At 43.2% G+C, this 18,040-nt stretch overlaps 1 protein-coding gene across 4 annotated transcripts; it reads left to right on the top strand.

The window, feature by feature from the left end:
- The first annotated feature begins 5,778 nt into the window (after positions 1–5,778).
- On the top strand, positions 5,779–17,807 carry LOC118372074 (blood vessel epicardial substance-like). 4 transcript variants are annotated; one of them, XM_052489901.1, is made up of 9 exons: positions 5,779–6,464; positions 6,565–6,673; positions 9,543–9,819; positions 11,939–12,063; positions 12,711–12,898; positions 13,197–13,305; positions 13,490–13,657; positions 14,411–14,552; positions 16,047–17,807. In XM_052489901.1, exons 1-9 carry the CDS (start codon positions 5,962–5,964, stop codon positions 16,181–16,183), a joined length of 1,758 nt encoding a protein of 585 aa, XP_052345861.1. In that variant the 5' UTR covers positions 5,779–5,961; the 3' UTR covers positions 16,184–17,807. The 4 variants fall into 4 exon arrangements, with proteins under 4 accessions (XP_052345861.1, XP_052345862.1, XP_035613719.1 ...); XM_052489902.1 differs by having other exon boundaries at positions 6,328–6,464; positions 6,617–6,673; positions 16,047–17,332; XM_035757826.2 differs by lacking the exons at positions 5,779–6,464; positions 6,565–6,673 and adding an exon at positions 7,771–8,366 and having other exon boundaries at positions 16,047–17,332.
- The last annotated feature ends 233 nt before the right edge of the window (positions 17,808–18,040 follow it).

The raw sequence follows: 18,040 nt of genomic DNA, 5'->3' as shown, positions 1-18,040 counted from the left end.
TTGTTCTCAAAAGGGTTTTTGCCTTTGTCATATGAGGTTGAAGAGGTAGTTGAGGGGAGGTTATTAAAAGTTAGAGCAAGGTATGAAAACATCACTATGTGTCTGATAAATGTATATGGCCCAGTGGTGACAGTTTAGAGGGTATGTTTTTTAGAGACATTATCAAATACCATTGAGAAATGTAACAAAGAAGATTATTTATTTATTGCTGGGGATTTTAACTGCACAGTTAGCGATTTAGATAGAAATCACCAAGAACCTCATATAGCCTCAAGGACTTTTTTAAAACGCCTAATTGTAACACATGAACTGTGTGATATTTGGCAGAGTCAACATGGAGGAACAAGGCAGTACACCTGGGTGCATGTGAGAGAGAACATCATCTCTATGGCCAGGTTAGATAGGTTTTATGTTTTTGAGCATCAATCTCAGGTCTGTAAATCAAGTGTGATAACCCCAGTGGGATTTTCTGATCATTGTTTAATAACAGAGGTGGTGTTCATTAACGATGTAAAACCCAAAAGCGCATACTGGCATTTTAATATAACTTTATTGAGTGATGCTCACTTCAGGAACTGTTTCAGTTTTTTTCTGGGAGAGGTGGAGGTCTCAAAAGGCCAGTTTTGTATCCCTTCAACAGTGGTGGGATATAGGGAAAATCCAGATTCAACAATTTTGTAATCAATACACGAGGAATGTCACCAAGGATATCACCATATCAATGAAAGCCCTAGAGATTGAAATAGTGGAACTCATGACGTTGGTTGAGACCACAGGAGATCGAGGCCATACTCAGGCCCTCAAGAGGAGAAAAGCTGCATTGGCAGACCTGCTGGGTATCAGAGCACAGGGGGCACTGGTGAGAAGTAAGTTTCAGGGAATATCTGAAATGGATGCCTCATCCAAATTTTTCTTTGGTTTAGAGAAAAAGAATGGACAAAGAAAAATTATTCATTGTCTCAAATCAGCTGTTGCTCACTCGCCCTAGTGAAATTAGAAAGAGGCCAGTAGAGTTCTATGCTGAGCTCTACAAGTGTGAGTACAAAGAGGATAAAACAGTGACACAGCATTTCTTTGATGGGCTCCCAAAGGTGGCTGCAGAAGCTCAGGTTGAGCTTGAGCAACCATTGTCTTTGCAGGATTTATACACTGCATTAAAAGGCATGGAAGATGGAAGGGCACCAGGCATTGATGGGCTTCCCGTTGACTTTTTTAAGTCTTTTTTGGGCTATGTTGGGAGAGGATTGGTTAGAAGTAGTTAATGATAGTTTAACCGGAGGGTTACTACCAATAAGCTGCAGAAGGGCTGTCCTCACCCTACTGCCCAAAAAGGGTGACCCGAGGGAGGTGAAGAACTGGAGGCCGGTGGCTTTATTGTGCACTGATTATAAGATATTGTTAAAGGCTTTGTCCAACAGGCTGAGGGAGGTGATGGGGCAAATCATACATACGGATCAGTCCTACTGTGTTCCTGGCAGGCAGATAGGGGATAACATTTCTCTGATTCGTGATTTTTTGGACGTCTCTAGGGCTATTGGGTTGGATGCTGGTCTAATTTCAATTGATCAGGAAAAGGCATTTGACTGAGTTGAACATCAATATTTATGGCACACGTTTGAGGCGTTTGGGTTCAGCTCTGGTTTTATTGCCATGATAAAGGTGATATATGGTGACATTGAAAGTGTATTGAAAGTTAACGGTGGTTTGAGTGCTCCTTTTAAAGTGTGTAGAGGTATTAGGCAGGGATGTTCTATGTCAGGGATGTTATATGCCATTGCTATAGAGCCACTACTAAATAGCATTAGAAGTCGCATTGCAGGGGTGTGCCTTTCAGAGGATATTCCTCCTACTCGTCTCTCAGCCTATGCTGATGATATAGTTGTGTTAGTGAAAAATCAAGCGGAGGTGGATAGCTTGAGTCTAATGGTTGATCGTTTTAGGGGAATATCCTCTGCAAAGGTAAATTGGGAAAAGAGTTGTGCTTTACAGATTGGAGAATGGTCTGGAGGGATCATGGCTTTGCCAGGGGGGCTAGAATGGTGTAAGGGAGGTTTTAAGTATCTTGGAGTGTACCTAGGAGATGAGGGGACTATGGAAAAAAATTGGAGTGGGGTGGTTGAAATGGTGGAAGGGAGGATGAGGAGATGGCGTTGGTTACTATCTTGTATGTCATATAGGGGGCGCACTATTATAGTTAACAATGTGATTGCCTCTGCACTGTGGCATCAGTTGTCAGTTTCAGAACCACCATCTGGCCTTCTGGCTAAGATACAGGCAATTATTGTGGATTTCTTTTGGGATAAATATCACTGGGTTCAACAAAGTGTTTTGTATTTGTCAAAAGAGGAGGGGGGACAAGGTCTTGTACATCTTGTTAGTAGGGCTGCTGCCTTCCGGTTTCAGTTTATTCAAAGGTTGCTTTATGGACCGGAAAATGTGGTGTGGAGAGGGGTGGCAGGTCTTATATTACAGCGGGTTGGAGGATTAGGTTTAAAGAAGGCTTTATTTCTGGTTGATAGTAGCCAGATTTCTAGGGAGGGAGTACCTCCGTTTTACAGAGGCCTTCTCAGAGTGTGGAGCATAATGAAGGTGTCCAGACGAACTTCAGCGGAGTCAGTGCATTGGCTGTTGGAGGAACCTCTGGTGTATGGGGCAAGACTGGATTGTACAACTGCAGCTGTTCCACATTTCTCCAAGATTCTGGTGAAGGGGAAAATCATCACCTTAAAACAGTTAATGGCCATGGCTGGGCCCGCCTTAATGGATGGAAGACGGGTGGCAGAACATTTGGGGATGAGGTCGGAAAGGATTGTCGGACAAATGCTGGGGAGCTGCAGGAAGGCTCTGTCAGCGGAAGAATGGGGTATGCTTAGTAGCCACAAGAAGAAGGTACAAGATGAAGACGTCTCATTTCCAAGACTAGGGATTAAACCAAATATCCCCGAGTCAGAAAGAAAGGCGTTATTGCTGGATTTGAGAGGGTTGGAGGAGGTGGGTTTAGATGAGGTGAATGGGAAGGACTTGTATAGGGGGTGTGTCAAGGTGTTGAATAAAGATAAATTGAAAAATAGAAAAGACACTCCATGGAGGGTAAAATTGGGCATTGATGACAAGGTAAAGCCAGCATGGAGAGCACTGTACAAACCACCGTTACAAAAGGGTACTGGTGATATGCAATGGAGGGTTTTACATGGCATCATTGCAGTTAATGCTTTTGTATCTGTTATTAACTCAGATGTTAGAGATGGATGTCCTTTTTGTAATATAAGAGAAACCATTTTTCACTGTTTTATGGAGTGTGAGAGGATAAAACCTCTATTGGAAATGCTGGAATCTTTGTTTAAAGCTGTAGGGGAGTTTTTCAATAACACTGTTTTTATTTTGGGGTTTCAATATAGTAAACAACAGAAAAGAAAATGTCAAATGTTAAATGTTATTTTGGGACAAGCTAAGATGTCAATTTTTCTGAGTAGGAAACATAAGATAGAAACGGGATATGGGCAGGATGTAAGATGTGTTTTTAAAGGATTAGTGAAAGCAAGAATAAAAGTAGATTTTGAGTTCTTTTCAGCTGTAAAAGATCTCCTATTATTTGAGGAGAAGTGGGCCTACGAAGGAACGCTTTGTTTTGTAGAGGAGGGGAAATTATTTTTTGCTGATGAAATAAGTTTAATGTATATGTTATGTATTTATTTTTGTTTTGGAATTACATTTGTCGTTTCATTTCTGAAAAGGCAGTGTGTCATTATTTATGTTAACACTTGAGTAAAAACTAAAAAAAACTCTCTCTCTCTCGGACAGATGAAGACCTAAGGGACAGATACTTCTCTCCCCTCTCTCTGCCAAGGTTGTTTAATGCCATGGCCCAATTAACACCATCCCTCTCTAAATTAATGAGGGAGAAGGTCCACCATTTGTCAAACCTGAACACACACACACACACACACACACACACACACACACACACACACACACACACACACACACACACACACACACACACACACACACACACACACACACACACACACACACACACACACACACACACACACACACACACGTGTGTGGAGGGTGTAGTCCTATTTATGGATGGGTTGGGTTTCTGATAGTCTTTGTATAGCTGCTGGTAGCTGGCACAATCTACATCACATTCTCCCTGTGTGTAGATGTAGTTGCACACTCACATACACACAGTGCTTGAATTGGTCCGGTGCACAGCAACACCTCTAATGTTGTACTGCTTAAGTACGGGTTTTGTTCATTTCAGACATGGATTGTGTCATGGGGGATCAACACTGCCCCAATATTTGCTCTACAATATGAACATTGGTACTGTAAAAGTACCAACGCCTAAAGTGAGTTGCACCTCTTTTATAATGAGATTGAGTTTGATAACCAGGGTAGTGTGTTGGTGAGTGTGTATGTTTAGTGTTCTGAGCAGCCCGTTGTGCAACCACAATGTTGACCTTAGACTGGAGTGTGGGAAAGGAGATAACCACTCCTAGCATCAAGTTAGTCACAACAGCTGAAGCCAGGGTTCGATCCCACCACTACATACCTTCAGACTGTCCCTTACTGTTTCCCATCTCCCATAGACAGCTGTGGTAACCTTCAGTTTGAAAAGAGGGCAATAATTCCTCAGAGAGAGAGGGGGACTGAGTGAGACAGAGGTGGAGGGCTGAGAGAGAGAGCGAATTTGAGAGAGGGGGGGGATTGAGTGAGACAGAGGTGGAGGGCTGAGAGAGAGTGAAAGAGAGAGCAAGAGAGAGAGAGAGAAAGAGAGAGAGAGAGAGAGAGAGAGAGAGAGAGAGAGAGAGAGAGAGAGAGAGAGAGAGAGAGAGAGAGAGAGCGAGAGAGAGAGTGAGACAGAGGTGGAGGGCTGAGAGAGAGAGCGAATTTGAGAGAGAGAGGGGGGGGGGATTGAGTGAGACAGAGGTGGAGGGCTGAGAGAGAGTGAAAGAGAGAGCGAGAGAGAGCGAGCGAGAGAGCGAGAGAGAGAGAGAGCGAGAGAGAGAGCGAGCGAGAGAGAGAACTCACACAAACAGGATGTATCTAGCTCTGTCTGTCTGACATACTGAAGGATTTGGACCCAGGGGATCTCTGCATGTGATTGCAGCATGTCCTAAATATTTCACACTTCCTGAGTTTTCAGTCCTCTGCAGCTCTGTGATTCTCAATGTCACCTTGACTATCTGGTCAGGTAGGCAGCAGCTCACCAGGGGAAACTGCAGTGGGTTATTTTAGCCCAGATAGATCACTGCTGCCTCCCCACTGCTAGTCTACCACTGTGATTTATGGTGTACTGGTCTGAAAACAGAGATCAAGGAGTGGGAAAGACACACACACACACATACAACCTCTCATTAGAGTTGAGCTGTTTCATCCTACTCACATTTACACCTATAGCAGAACAAGAAACAGGCAGAGGAAAATGATACAGCCCTACTGAGTTGTTGGAGACCACCTTCTGTCAGAGACCTTGGATTCATCATCACAATCTTCTCTTGATCAGGCAAATTCATAACACCATCATCACAGTATATGTTTAGTGAGTTTGAGAATTATCAGAGATTTGCATTGAAAGGTAAACATGTTAGGCCTACTTGGTGGTGTTGTGTAATGTAATTTACTTAGGCTGTAAATGGATGAATACGTAATTTGATATCCGTACATCTCAATAACGCATTTCAATTATTGGATATATCCTAGACGTCATGTGCATAGAAAATATGGTTTGGATGAGCCGGATAGAGCTTTAAACAGGAGGACGTCAGGACCAAGGGGAGGAGTTACTTAGCCACCCCCGTCCCGATACCCGGGTCATATTTTAAGAGGTGATATAATCAAAACTTAGGGCGATTACATTTTAGGGTGTAAGTCTCCGTGACGTTTCACTTATTCGTTTTCTCTTACCACCTCTCAGTTTTCTGAAAAGTGACGTGCTCCACACGCGCGACAATGGAGGCGCCAGAATTTTTCCCACCTTCTGAAAACTTGACGGCGGCTGTCGTGCACCCGTTATGCGAAGAATGGAAGGGGGGATCCGAGGGTGCCATCTTCCACCTCGCCAGTATCTTCCTTGTTTTGGGGTTCATGGGAGGGAGCGGGTTCTATGGGCTCCTCTACTTGTTTACCTTTCTGACGCTCGGTTTCTTCTGCACAACCATTTGGTCATGGTCGGACGCGTGCACTACCGACACCTTTTTGTGGAATTTCGCTCTCTTTGGGATATGTGCGGTTCAAGTTGTGCACGTCGCCTACCGGCTGAGGAACGTTACTTTCGAAAAGGAGTTTCAAGATCTGTACAGCTACCTGTTCAAAAAGCTGGGGGTGTCGCTCACCCACTTCGGCAAGATAGTCGCTTGTTGTGAAGGGGACATCCACACTATAGAGAAAGACCACTGTTTTGCCATGGAGGGCAAGACTGCTATTGATAAGCTGTCCGTTCTTCTGTCCGGCAGGTGCATTTCAACTTCACTTTGACATTTTATCCAACTGTATTTGGTGTTATGTCATATAAAATAGCCTAATGTCCCACTTTTTTATACATTTTTTTTACAGAATTCGTGTGACAGTAAATGGAGAGTTTTTACATGACATATATCCTTTCCAGTTTCTCGATTCACCTGAATGGGACTCTCTCCGGCCGTCAGAGGAGGGCGTTTTCCAGGTAAATAGTAAACTGATCGAATAAAGCAAAATGTGGCTGTGTCTGGCATATACATTGAGTATACAAAACATTAGGAACAACTGCTCCTTCCATGACATAGACTGACCAGATGAATCCAGGTGAAAGCTACTGTATGATCCCTTATTGATGTCACTTGTTAAATCCACTTCAATCAGTGTAGATGAAGGGTAGGAGACAGGTTAAATAATGATGTTTAAGCCTTGAGACAATTGAGACATGGATGGTGTATGTGTGCCATTCAGAGGGTGAATGGGAAAGACAGAAGATTGAAGTGCCTTGGAAATGTTGGTATGGTAGTAGTTGCCCGGCGCACCGGGTTGTGTCAAGAACTGCAAGCTGCTGGGTTTTTCACGCGCAACAGTTTCCCGTGTGTATCAATAATGGTCCACCACCCAAAGGACATCCAGCCAACTTGACACAACTGTGGGAAGCATTGGAGTCCACATTGGCCAACATCCCTGTACGGAGTGCAACTCAGTACTAAGAAGGTGTTCCTAATGTTTGGTATACTCAGTGTATAAGCATTCGTGTTTTCTTTCCCCAGGTGACCCTGCGTGCAGATCATTGCTGTAGGTACGTTTCTTGGAGACGTAAGAAACTGTACCTACTCTTCGCCAAACACCGCTACATCGCCAAAGTCTTTGCGCTCGTGGTGCGGAATGACATCGCGGACAAGCTGTACTCCCTCAACGACAAGGCGTTCGACAGCCGCGGGTTCCGATATGATCTCCGGTTACCCACCTACTGTCACGTGTCCCCGTTGCCAGAATTAGACCGAACAGATGGGTTCCTACGAGTCCCAGCGCAATATGACCGTGGCCACCGTGGCCGTGTCCCTATAACTATAACAGCACCCGAAGAGACTGACGAGTGACTGGAACGGAACTTTTAAATGTTTGTTTTTCATTAATGGATGTTATTTTTGTCTGTTATCCTCAAGTCCTTAGGCTATGGATATGGCATAAGCTATGTAGTTTACGCATCATCATAGAATACATTGTAGCACATCAAGTAACCATCCACTTGGTTTGCCAGGCAGCATGCAATAGGCGCGCGCGCGCGCGCGTGTGTGGGGGGGGCTCTGCTGGAGATTCCAGTCCAACTCGGTGATTATGATGCGATTTCATTACACACTTTTCAGTTTAATTTCCAGCTCTACCACCAAAGTATCTCTCCCTTCTCTCCAAAGTATCCACTCGTTCACTCCCTCTCAAGGATTCATATGCATTGAATTGCTTTTCGAAATATGATAAACACTATAGTGAGTGAACGAGTCCACACTTCCTGGAGAAGGGGGAGTGGCTGTGGTAGTACAGCTGGGAAAGGGACTGAGTAGAGTGGAAGGATATCATATCATATGACCACTATGTTGGTGGTAGTACAGCTGGGAAAGACACTGAGTAGAGTGGATATGATAGGGTGGATTTTCTCTGCATCAAAATACCAGTGAAATTCCTGTTTATGTTTTGTAGTGTACTTTACTACCTGTCTGTCTTAAATTGAGACTGTATATTCAATTGCCTTACTGAGTTTTTTTGACAGTATTTGTGTTTAATCATAAATAAGTATTAACAATGCAATGTGGCCCTATACGTTTTGTATCTCGAATAACTTTGATTAGGCCTGCAACATTTTCTTCGGAGAGCGTGAATTTCTGTGGAGCAGTCAACAGGTGAGTGTCAATCACTTTCTCGCGCTGATCATGGCGCTGACCTTGGTGCTGATCTCATTAATATCTGCTCTTGTCAACCTCATCACGCAGTTCATGTCACCTCTGGAGGGTGAAGGAGCACTGTTCAATTAGGTTTACCAACACCTCGAAATACATAACACGATTCACTCGACTGGCTTTATAATATTTTCAAGGAGTTGCTGGCTGCTTGGCTATATTTTCAGTTTTCAAAAAGGGAAGTTTTACCTCCCCCTGTTGGCGTGCCTGGACTTTGCAGGTGCGTAGCGGCGGGATGTGTTGACTGCTGTCCCCTCGCTTCTTGCCCATTTTAGTCAATGCCTGTCAGCACGCTGGAATGTGCGAATCACATTGTGCAGTCCCCCAGCTCGCGAGGACCTTACATTTATAGCTCCTCAATACTTGTCCATTGTATTCTATTCCTGATCGATTGTTGTCAGATTGGTAAGTTACATCTCCCATTCTCTGTTATTTTACTCTGACTGGGGGGTGAAAGGAAAGTTAACGCTCAAACAAATTACGCTATTTCTTAAAACGTCAGCCGGTAGGTCCCGTTCATTTTCCACAAGCAGCGTATTGTAGCCGACTAATTTCGCACATTTTCCATGTCATTTCATAATCTATATTTGAGGGACTGGCAGTCAAATATTGTTGCGCGTTGGTCGGCAGATCAAAACCCAGTTCAGGTTGGTATTTTCCCACACATTTGTTTGCGTGGCTGCAACGTTAACGCGAACCCTTTCAATATCACTCCAGTGCTGTATGATCGGTATGATCAATTCCCAGGCTATTTACAGTATTAAATCAGTTAGTTGCTGAATCAAATATGAACTTGACAGTGTCAGTAGGCCTATAATAATCTAAAAAGTTATTCTAATGCATTACTACATAAAAGAAAACATTTGGAAATACAGTAATCTGTTATGACAATCTATTGAAACCTGAGGATATTGAGATTGTAATAGTGACAAATTGATGTACACTATGAGAACAGCAGCAGTGTGAATTGACATTTCAACTGCAAAAATCTGCTGTTTCTACCACCAATCCTGTAACACTTAACTTGAAAGGTACCAACATAATATATTCATAACATGTACATAACCCATTCATAAGCAGTACATAAACAACCACAACACCCTCCCCACCTCTCTCTAGGTGAGGATCAGGATGTCTGCCTCTCCAGAGATGACCAGTAGCCTGTTCTACACCACCCTGGCCCCCCTGCGGTCGGCAGTCCCTGGGTCTGTACCCGGGGCTGGAGGTGGAGGTCTGGTGATGACCACCATGGAGCCCAACATAACCTCCTGTGAGGAGTGGGAGGAGGCCCACCACCTGCTCTTCCACCTGGGGAACCTGTCTCTCCTCCTGGGCCTGGTCATCCCCACCACCCTGACCCTGCACATGATCCTGCTGCGCCTCATGCTGATGACAGGTGGGTCCATACTGGCCTCTGTTGGCCCAGATTACAGTCCAACTCGGTGGTTATGATACGATTTCATTACACACTTTTCAGTTTCATTACCAGCTCTACCACCAAAGTATCTCTCCCTTCTCTCCAAAGTATTCACTCGTTCACTCCCTCTCAAGGATTCATATGCATTGAATTGCTTTTTAGAAATATGATAAACACTATAGTGAGTGAACGAGTCCACACTTCCTGGAGAAGGGGGAGTGGCTGTGGTATTACAGCTGGGAAAGGGACTGAGTAGAGTGGAAGGATATCATATCATATGACCACTATGTTGGTGGTAGTACAGCTGGGAAAGACACTGAGTAGAGTGGAGTAGTACAGCTGGGAAAGACACTGAGTAGAGTGGAATGACATCATATCATATGACCACTATGTTGGTGGTAGTACAGCTGGGAAAGACACTGAGTAGAGTGGAATGACATCATATCATATGACCACTATGTTGGTGGTAGTACAGCTGGGAAAGACACTGAGTAGAGTGGAATGACATCATATCATATGACCACTATGTTGGTGGTAGTACAGCTGGGAAAGACACTGAGTAGAGTGGAATGACATCATATTGTGACCACTACAGTATGTTGGTGGTAGTACAACTGGGAAAGACACTGAGTAGGGTGGAATTAGATCATATCGTGACCACTACAGTATGTTGGTGGTAGTACAACCGGGAAAGACCCTGAGTAGAGTGGAATTATATCATATCATATGACCACTATGTTGGTGGTAGTACAGCTGGGAAAGACACTGAGTAGAGTGGAATGACATCATATTGTGACCACTACAGTATGTTGGTGGTAGTACAACCGGGAAAGACCCTGAGTAGAGTGGAATTATATCATATCATATGACCACTATGTTGGTGGTAGTACAGCTGGGAAAGACACTGAGTAGAGTGGAATGACATTATATCGTGACCACTACAGTATGTTGGTGGTAGTACAACTGGGAAAGACACTGAGTAGAGTGGAATTATATCATATCGTGACCACTACAGTATGTTGGTGGTAGTACAACTGGGAAAGACACTGAGTCGGGTGGAATTATATCATATCGTGACCATTATGTTGGTGGTAGTATAACTGGGAAAGACACTGAGTCGGGTGGAATTATATCATATCGTGACCATTATGTTGGTGGTAGTATAACTGGGAAAGACACTGAGTCGGGTGGAATTATATCATATCGTGACCATTATGTTGGTGGTAGTATAACTGGGAAAGACACTGAGTCGGGTGGAATTATATCATATCGTGACCATTATGTTGGTGGTAGTATAACTGGGAAAGACACTGAGTCGGGTGGAATTATATCATATCGTGACCATTATGTTGGTAGTAGTATAACTGGGAAAGACACTGAGTCGGGTGGAATTATATCATATCGTGACCATTATGTTGGTGGTAGTATAACTGGGAAAGACACTGAGTCGGGTGGAATTATATCATATCGTGACCATTATGTTGGTGGTAGTATAACTGGGAAAGACACTGAGTCGGGTGGAATTATATCATATCGTGACCACTATGTTGGTGGTAGTACAGCTGGGGAAAGGGACTGAGCAGAGTGGAATTATATCACATCATGTGACCACTATGTTGGTGGTAGTACAGCTGGGGAAAGGGACTGAGCAGAGTGGAATGATATCACATCATGTGACCACTATGTTGGTGGTAGTACAGCTGGGGAAAGGGACTGAGCAGAGTGGAATGATATCACATCATGTGACCACTATGTTGGTGGTAGTACAGCTGGGGAAAGGGACTGAGCAGAGTGGAATGATATCACATCATGTGACCACTATGTTGGTGGTAGTACAGCTGGGGAAAGGGACTGAGCAGAGTGGAATGATATCACATCATGTGACCACTATGTTGGTGGTAGTACAGCTGGGGAAAGGGACTGAGCAGAGTGGAATGATATCACATCATGTGACCACTATGTTGGTGGTAGTACAGCTGCCTACTGGAGTTTTCTCAAGTTAGTTTAATAATTTACCGCTATACGGCAATATGAGGATAAAACTCAACCAATAACAACTCAAGTGTGCTTTATTACTTCCTGTTCCTGTCCCTGACAGGAAGCTGTCTGTTCATCACCTGGGCAACGCTGTACCGGTGTAATCTGGATGTCATGGTGTGGAACGTGGTCTTCCTGCTGGTCAACTTCATGCACTTCTTCTACTTGGTCTACAAACGCAGACCTGTGAGTTCTGCCCCAACCCAACACAGTCCAGTTAGAGGCAGACTGTGGTCCATTTATATACCGTACATACATACAGCTTAGAGTAGGTACAAGTTGCCTGGAACAGTTATATTGATGAGGACTTTTGGAGATGAGTTTTCCATTTTTGTCTCTCAGCAGTGAGACAGCCAGTCACATCCCCCTGGCGTTGGGGCCACTCTGTCTCTCTCTACCTAAATGAGATGCAGGTCTTTCAAATGCACTGCTGCCACCAGGGGACCTTCAGTGTATAGGGGGCCTTCACATACCTGACCACCTCTCCTCATAACAAGGAAGGAAGTTATCTACACATCTATACTGCTGTCCTCTTCACTCCCATGTCTCTACTCCTCCCTCCACCTACTAACACTGAATGACATACATGAGTGAATTATGTCCTATCAATTCAATATCAAGGATGAGTGGAACTAGGTGGCCCTCACTTAATGTTGGCTGCTGTGGTGACATTGTATTAAAGACCCTAAAATATACTTCATGCCTGGTCCTTTGGTTATCCACCCTGAATCAGGAGCCTAGCTCAAGTCACGTCAATCATCCATCGTAACGCTTTATATTCCCCTCTACCAGCTACAGACAATGAGCTGTAACCGTGCTGTGTCTTCTGTCAGATTAAGATTGACAGGGAGCTGAAGTCAGTGTACAAGCGGATGTTTGAGCCCCTTCACGTGCGCGAGGCCCTGTTCCAGAGACTGACGGGCCAATTCTGCACCATCCAGAGCCTGAAGAAGGGACAGGTGTATGCTGCCGAGGACAAGACCTCCGTGGATGAGCGCCTCAGTATCCTCCTTAAAGGAAAGTAGGTATCACTCTGAGACATCTCCCTGTCACTTATCTACCATGTCACTCTGAGACATCTCCCTGTCACTTATCTACCATGGCACTCTGAGACATCTCCCTGTCACTTATCTACCATGTCACTCTGAGACATCTCCCTGTCACTTATCTACCATGTCATTCCACCCCAGGTTTTCCCTGAATGATGGTCACTAATGATAATAATAATGAGTATTAAGGTTTTGCAGTATCTGTGTGCATCTGTGTGCATTTGATCCGTCCATGGTCATCCATGTTGACTATACGTTTTTGTGTGACAGAATGAAGGTGTCATATCGTGGTCATTTCCTCCATAACATCTACACCAACGCCTTCATCGACTCCCCTGAGTTCAGATCAACCCAGATGAACAGAGGAGAAAAATTCCAGGTATATATAGGTATATATATATAGGTGTTCCTATATAACGCAATTTATCATTTAACCCATATTCCAGTTCATAGTGTATCTATACTGGGTAAAACCAAACAACACAAGTACTGTTGGCATGATTAGGTCATGATAGGGCAGGTTTGTTACCGTGACAACCTGTGACTTGTTGATTCATTTACAGGTGACCATCATGGCGGAGGAGAACTGTAAGTTTCTGTGTTGGTCCAGAGAGAGGCTCACCTACTTCCTGGAGTCTGACTCCTTCCTGAACGAGGTGTTCAGGTACCTCATTGGCAAAGACATCACCAACAAGCTGTACTCGCTCAACGACCCCACTCTCACTGACAAGGTGGGTTTAGTCACTGTTCAGAAATTGAGACACTGTAGTCTGTATTGTCTACAAACATACACGGATTGTACAAAACATTAGGAACACCTTCCAAATGTTGAGTTGCACCCCCTTTTGCCTTCAGAACAGCCTCAATTCATCAGGGCATGGACTCTACAAGGTGTCGAAAGTGTTCCACAGGAATGCTGGTCTATGTTGACTCCAATGCTTCCAACAGTTGTGTCCAGTTGGCTGAATGTCCTTTGGGTGGTGGACCATTTTTGATACACATGGGCAACTGTGAGTGTGAAAAACCCAGCAGCATTGCAGTTCTTGACACACTCAAACCGGTGCACATGGCACCATACCCTGTTCAAAGGCACTTAAATATTTTGTCTTGTCCATTCACCCTCTGACTGGCACACATACACAATCCACGTCTCAACTGTCTCAAGTCTTAAAAGTCCTTCTTTAACCTATATCCCCTTCATCTACAATGATTGAAGTGGAGTTAACAAGTGACATCAATAAGGGATCATAACTTTTATCTGGAATCACATGGTCAGTCTATGTCATGGAAAGAGCAGGTGTTCCTAATGTTTTGTACACACAGTGTAATTGTGCTTTGGTCATTAACCTTCCTAAATTATGAAATGTCTCCTTAGATTCAAATAACAATGATTATGTAAGAAATTATTATGATGATGGTGGTGGTGACACCGATGATAACAATGATGACGATAACAATAACGATGACTATGTTTACATGAACAGGCAGCGAAGAAGATGGAGCGTCAGCCCAGCCTGTGCTCCCAGCTTTCTATGATGCAGATGAGGAACAGCATGGGCAGCACCAGTGACACCGGCGACATCCTGAACCAGATCCACCGTGGAAGCTCCAGTGGATCCTCACATCGTAAGTCTCACCACCTCCCATCAAGCTGTGATACTATTGGCCCATCTGTCAGTGTCTAACAACCTGATTCGCTATTGAGTCTGAAAAAGACTGACAGTATCATTCTTGTAATGCCACCTTTTAATAGTGACAAAGTTTCGACTCACAGTGAATCTTTGCCAGGTCAATAGTAGCTGTTATACAGTCACTTAATTTACTCAAATCATGAGGCATTCTGGGTTGAGTCCGTCTTCATCGTTTACCCCTCATATCCTCTCTGATGTGTGATGTTAACAGTCACGAAATTCTTGTATATTAGGGGTTTAGCTCCAATCTGACAACATTGTTTACTAAGTGTTGTGCCCCCCCCCCACAGCCCTCAAATTCAACTTCCTAATGCCTGAGTCCCAGATCCGGTTGTGCTGTCTTGTCAACTAACATTTGACTTGACAATGACATAGGAGTTGGCAAGACAGTTGAAACAGATCTGGGACTCAGGCTAGTTCATTCCCTCAAACCCAACACTAAATATTTAACCCTACAGCTCTGCACTATGTTGCCTGTTCTAAAACGAGTGATCCCGGGTGTAACGGTTTTCCTCCTGGGAAGGAGAGGCGGACCAAAATGCAACGTGGTTATAATTCATGGTACTTTAATAATGAAACTATACATGAATAAACTACAAAACAAGAAACGTGAAAACCCGAAACAGTCCCGTGTGGTACAAATACTGACACAGGAGACAACCACCCGCAAAACCCAAAACAAACCAGGCTACCTAAATATGGTTCCCAATCAGAGACAATGACTAACACCTGCCTCTGATTGAGAACCATATCAGGCCCAAACACAGAAACAGACAAACTAGACATCCAACATAGAATGCCCACTCAGATCACACCCTGACCAAACAAAACATAGAACATACAAAGCAAACTATGGTCAGGGTGTGACACCGGGTAACCTGGTTTGTCGTTAACATCTTCAAAGTTCAGTGTTTAAGAGTAGGACATCATTCATTCGTATCATCCATCCTGTAGTAATAGTGCTGCTGTACAGCTCCTACTGGAACATGTTCAGTATTTAGACATACAAGACACTCTTTAACCCCAACAGCTTCTACATGATCCTGTTGCCATTTCCATATCAAATGTAGGGGTTGAATTGCAAATGTGAGTGATATGTCTGGAAAAGGATTCAGAATGATTTTGTTTTCTGATCATGTTGATTTAACTTCACACTGTCTTCCCCCCCCCCGTCTCCAACACAAACAAACACTATGTGAAATTAGGGTCTATCTGTGTATTCTGTCAAATGTGTGGTTGTGATTCTGTTTTGTTGTTAAAGTATTGTCATATGAGAATGAAGGCTGGTGGAATTTCTGACCTATGACAACCTTGTTTGTGCCACCTTTATGGTGTGTTCGTCTGTGACCATATGGAAGCACACACGGTTACATAATAAAACACACACACACCTCTTTTCCCACCCTAATCGTTGTGTCCTTCTTTCCAGAAAAATCTCCTGGCTCCAACACATCCAAAATGATGAAGCCCATTGAAGAACAACTGGAAAATGACGTCTTTACAGAGTCTGAGCCAGACTCTCCTGTTAAGAAACGCCACACCCACTCGACAACCATAGAGGTGTAAGATGTGACATTATCCTACAACAACAGTGCTGACCACCCACCTATATTGTGATCTGATACAGACCCTGGTTAGTTATGGTAGAATAACTTAAACAATTGCTTGAAAAAGGCTTTTACATTATCAAAATATCTATCTACGTGTATCTAGAAAACAAAACTGCACATTTTGGCATCTCACTTTGTCTTGTAGTGTTTGGTATTATTGTGAGTTTGTAGCTGTTGTACTTTTGAAATCCTGTTTGATTGGTTGTTGTACAATGCCTTTGCTGTTTATTCCTACACAGTGAGAGTTCAAAAAAGTATTACATGTCACAACCAAAACATTTTAGTGTAAGCACAACCTCTGAGGAAGGGTTCTTTTAAATATTTTACTCATTGTGTGATAAATTATCTTATTTATGCACTGAGCTTCTGCATGGTTGTGTGTTGATGAATGTAGAGATCTAACAAGTTAAACCTCCTGGTCAATGCTAACCATTTGAGGCTGTTATGCTGTTTTTTTTCACGGCTATAAGCACACAAGCTTGGGATCACTCTTTTATGCCATGATCGTTACCTTATATTAATTACTCAGAGGGAAAACTTGAAAAAGAAATTAACAGAATTGATGCATAGCTCGTAGACCTCTGCTTTTTGTCCTCTAGCGCCCCCTAGGAGCTACCATGAGTACTACCGGTTTATTTTCTCATTCTGAACTCCTGTCACTGTTTAAACCAGGTCAATGTTCAAACTCATTCCATGGAGGGCATATTTTGGTTTTTCCTTTCAAATAAGATCTAGACAACCAGGTGAGGGATGTTCTTTACTAATTAGTGACCTTAATTCATCAATCAAGTACGAGGAGCCAAACAGAAACTCGGCCCTTCGTGGAATGAGTTTGACACGTGGTTTAAACCGTCACATCACTGAAAGAACAACCAGACCAAAAGAAGATGTAAGCAACAGGCTTTATTATTTCAGTCAAATAAACCTTTTGAATATCCAGACAAACCATGATTGGTGTAACAAAAAAAATGACGTTGAATACAATGAATGAATAACAGGCCAATAGGAAAACAATACAACAGATATCAGTCCTCTTTCGAGATGTTAAGACAATCTTCTGTTATGGACAAACACTTGATTGTTTTATACAACCACAACACTGAAAATACATACATACACACACAAGCTTTTAGCTTTCTGGGTTGTCTTTGGGGCATATATCTCCACAATAAATGCTTTGGTTCAGTCTGCATCCACAGGGCTGTCTCAACTATTACAGAAATGTTGCAGAATAGTTGGGGTCAATTCCATTTCCATTCAGGCAGTTCAGGATGACAACTGAAATTTAAATTCCATTTCCATTCAGGCAGTTCAGGATGACAACTGAAATTTAAATTCCATTTCCATTCAGGCAGTTCAGGATGACAACTGAAATTTAAATTCCATTTCCATTCAGGCAGTTCAGGATGACAACTGAAATTTAAATTCCATTTCCATTCAGGCAGTTCAGGATGACAACTGAAATTTAAATTCCATTTTACCTAATTGCTTTCCAAATGGAATTGGAATTTTAGTTTCCAACCTGAACTGACTGAATTGAAATGGACTCCTACCCTGTTACAGAACCATGAGAAAGCGATTCACTGTTGCTTATCTGTTATGAATTGATAATTAATACACACAATTATATATGATCCATAAAAGGTTAAAACAATATCAGTAGTTCCATCAATCTCTGAGGATCACACATAACAGAGGATAAAACACATACTTCACTGAGGTGTTAAAGTTGCCATATAAACTAAACATATGACTAAATAATACCTTTTTTTGGCAGATGAGTTTGACAGAAACCCCAGTTCCATATGTCCAG

Source organism: Oncorhynchus keta, chromosome 31, assembly GCF_023373465.1.
Source record: "Oncorhynchus keta strain PuntledgeMale-10-30-2019 chromosome 31, Oket_V2, whole genome shotgun sequence".
In the NCBI taxonomy this organism is placed as follows: Eukaryota; Metazoa; Chordata; class Actinopteri; order Salmoniformes; family Salmonidae; genus Oncorhynchus; species Oncorhynchus keta.
This window is presented reverse-complemented; position numbering and strand designations above follow the sequence as displayed.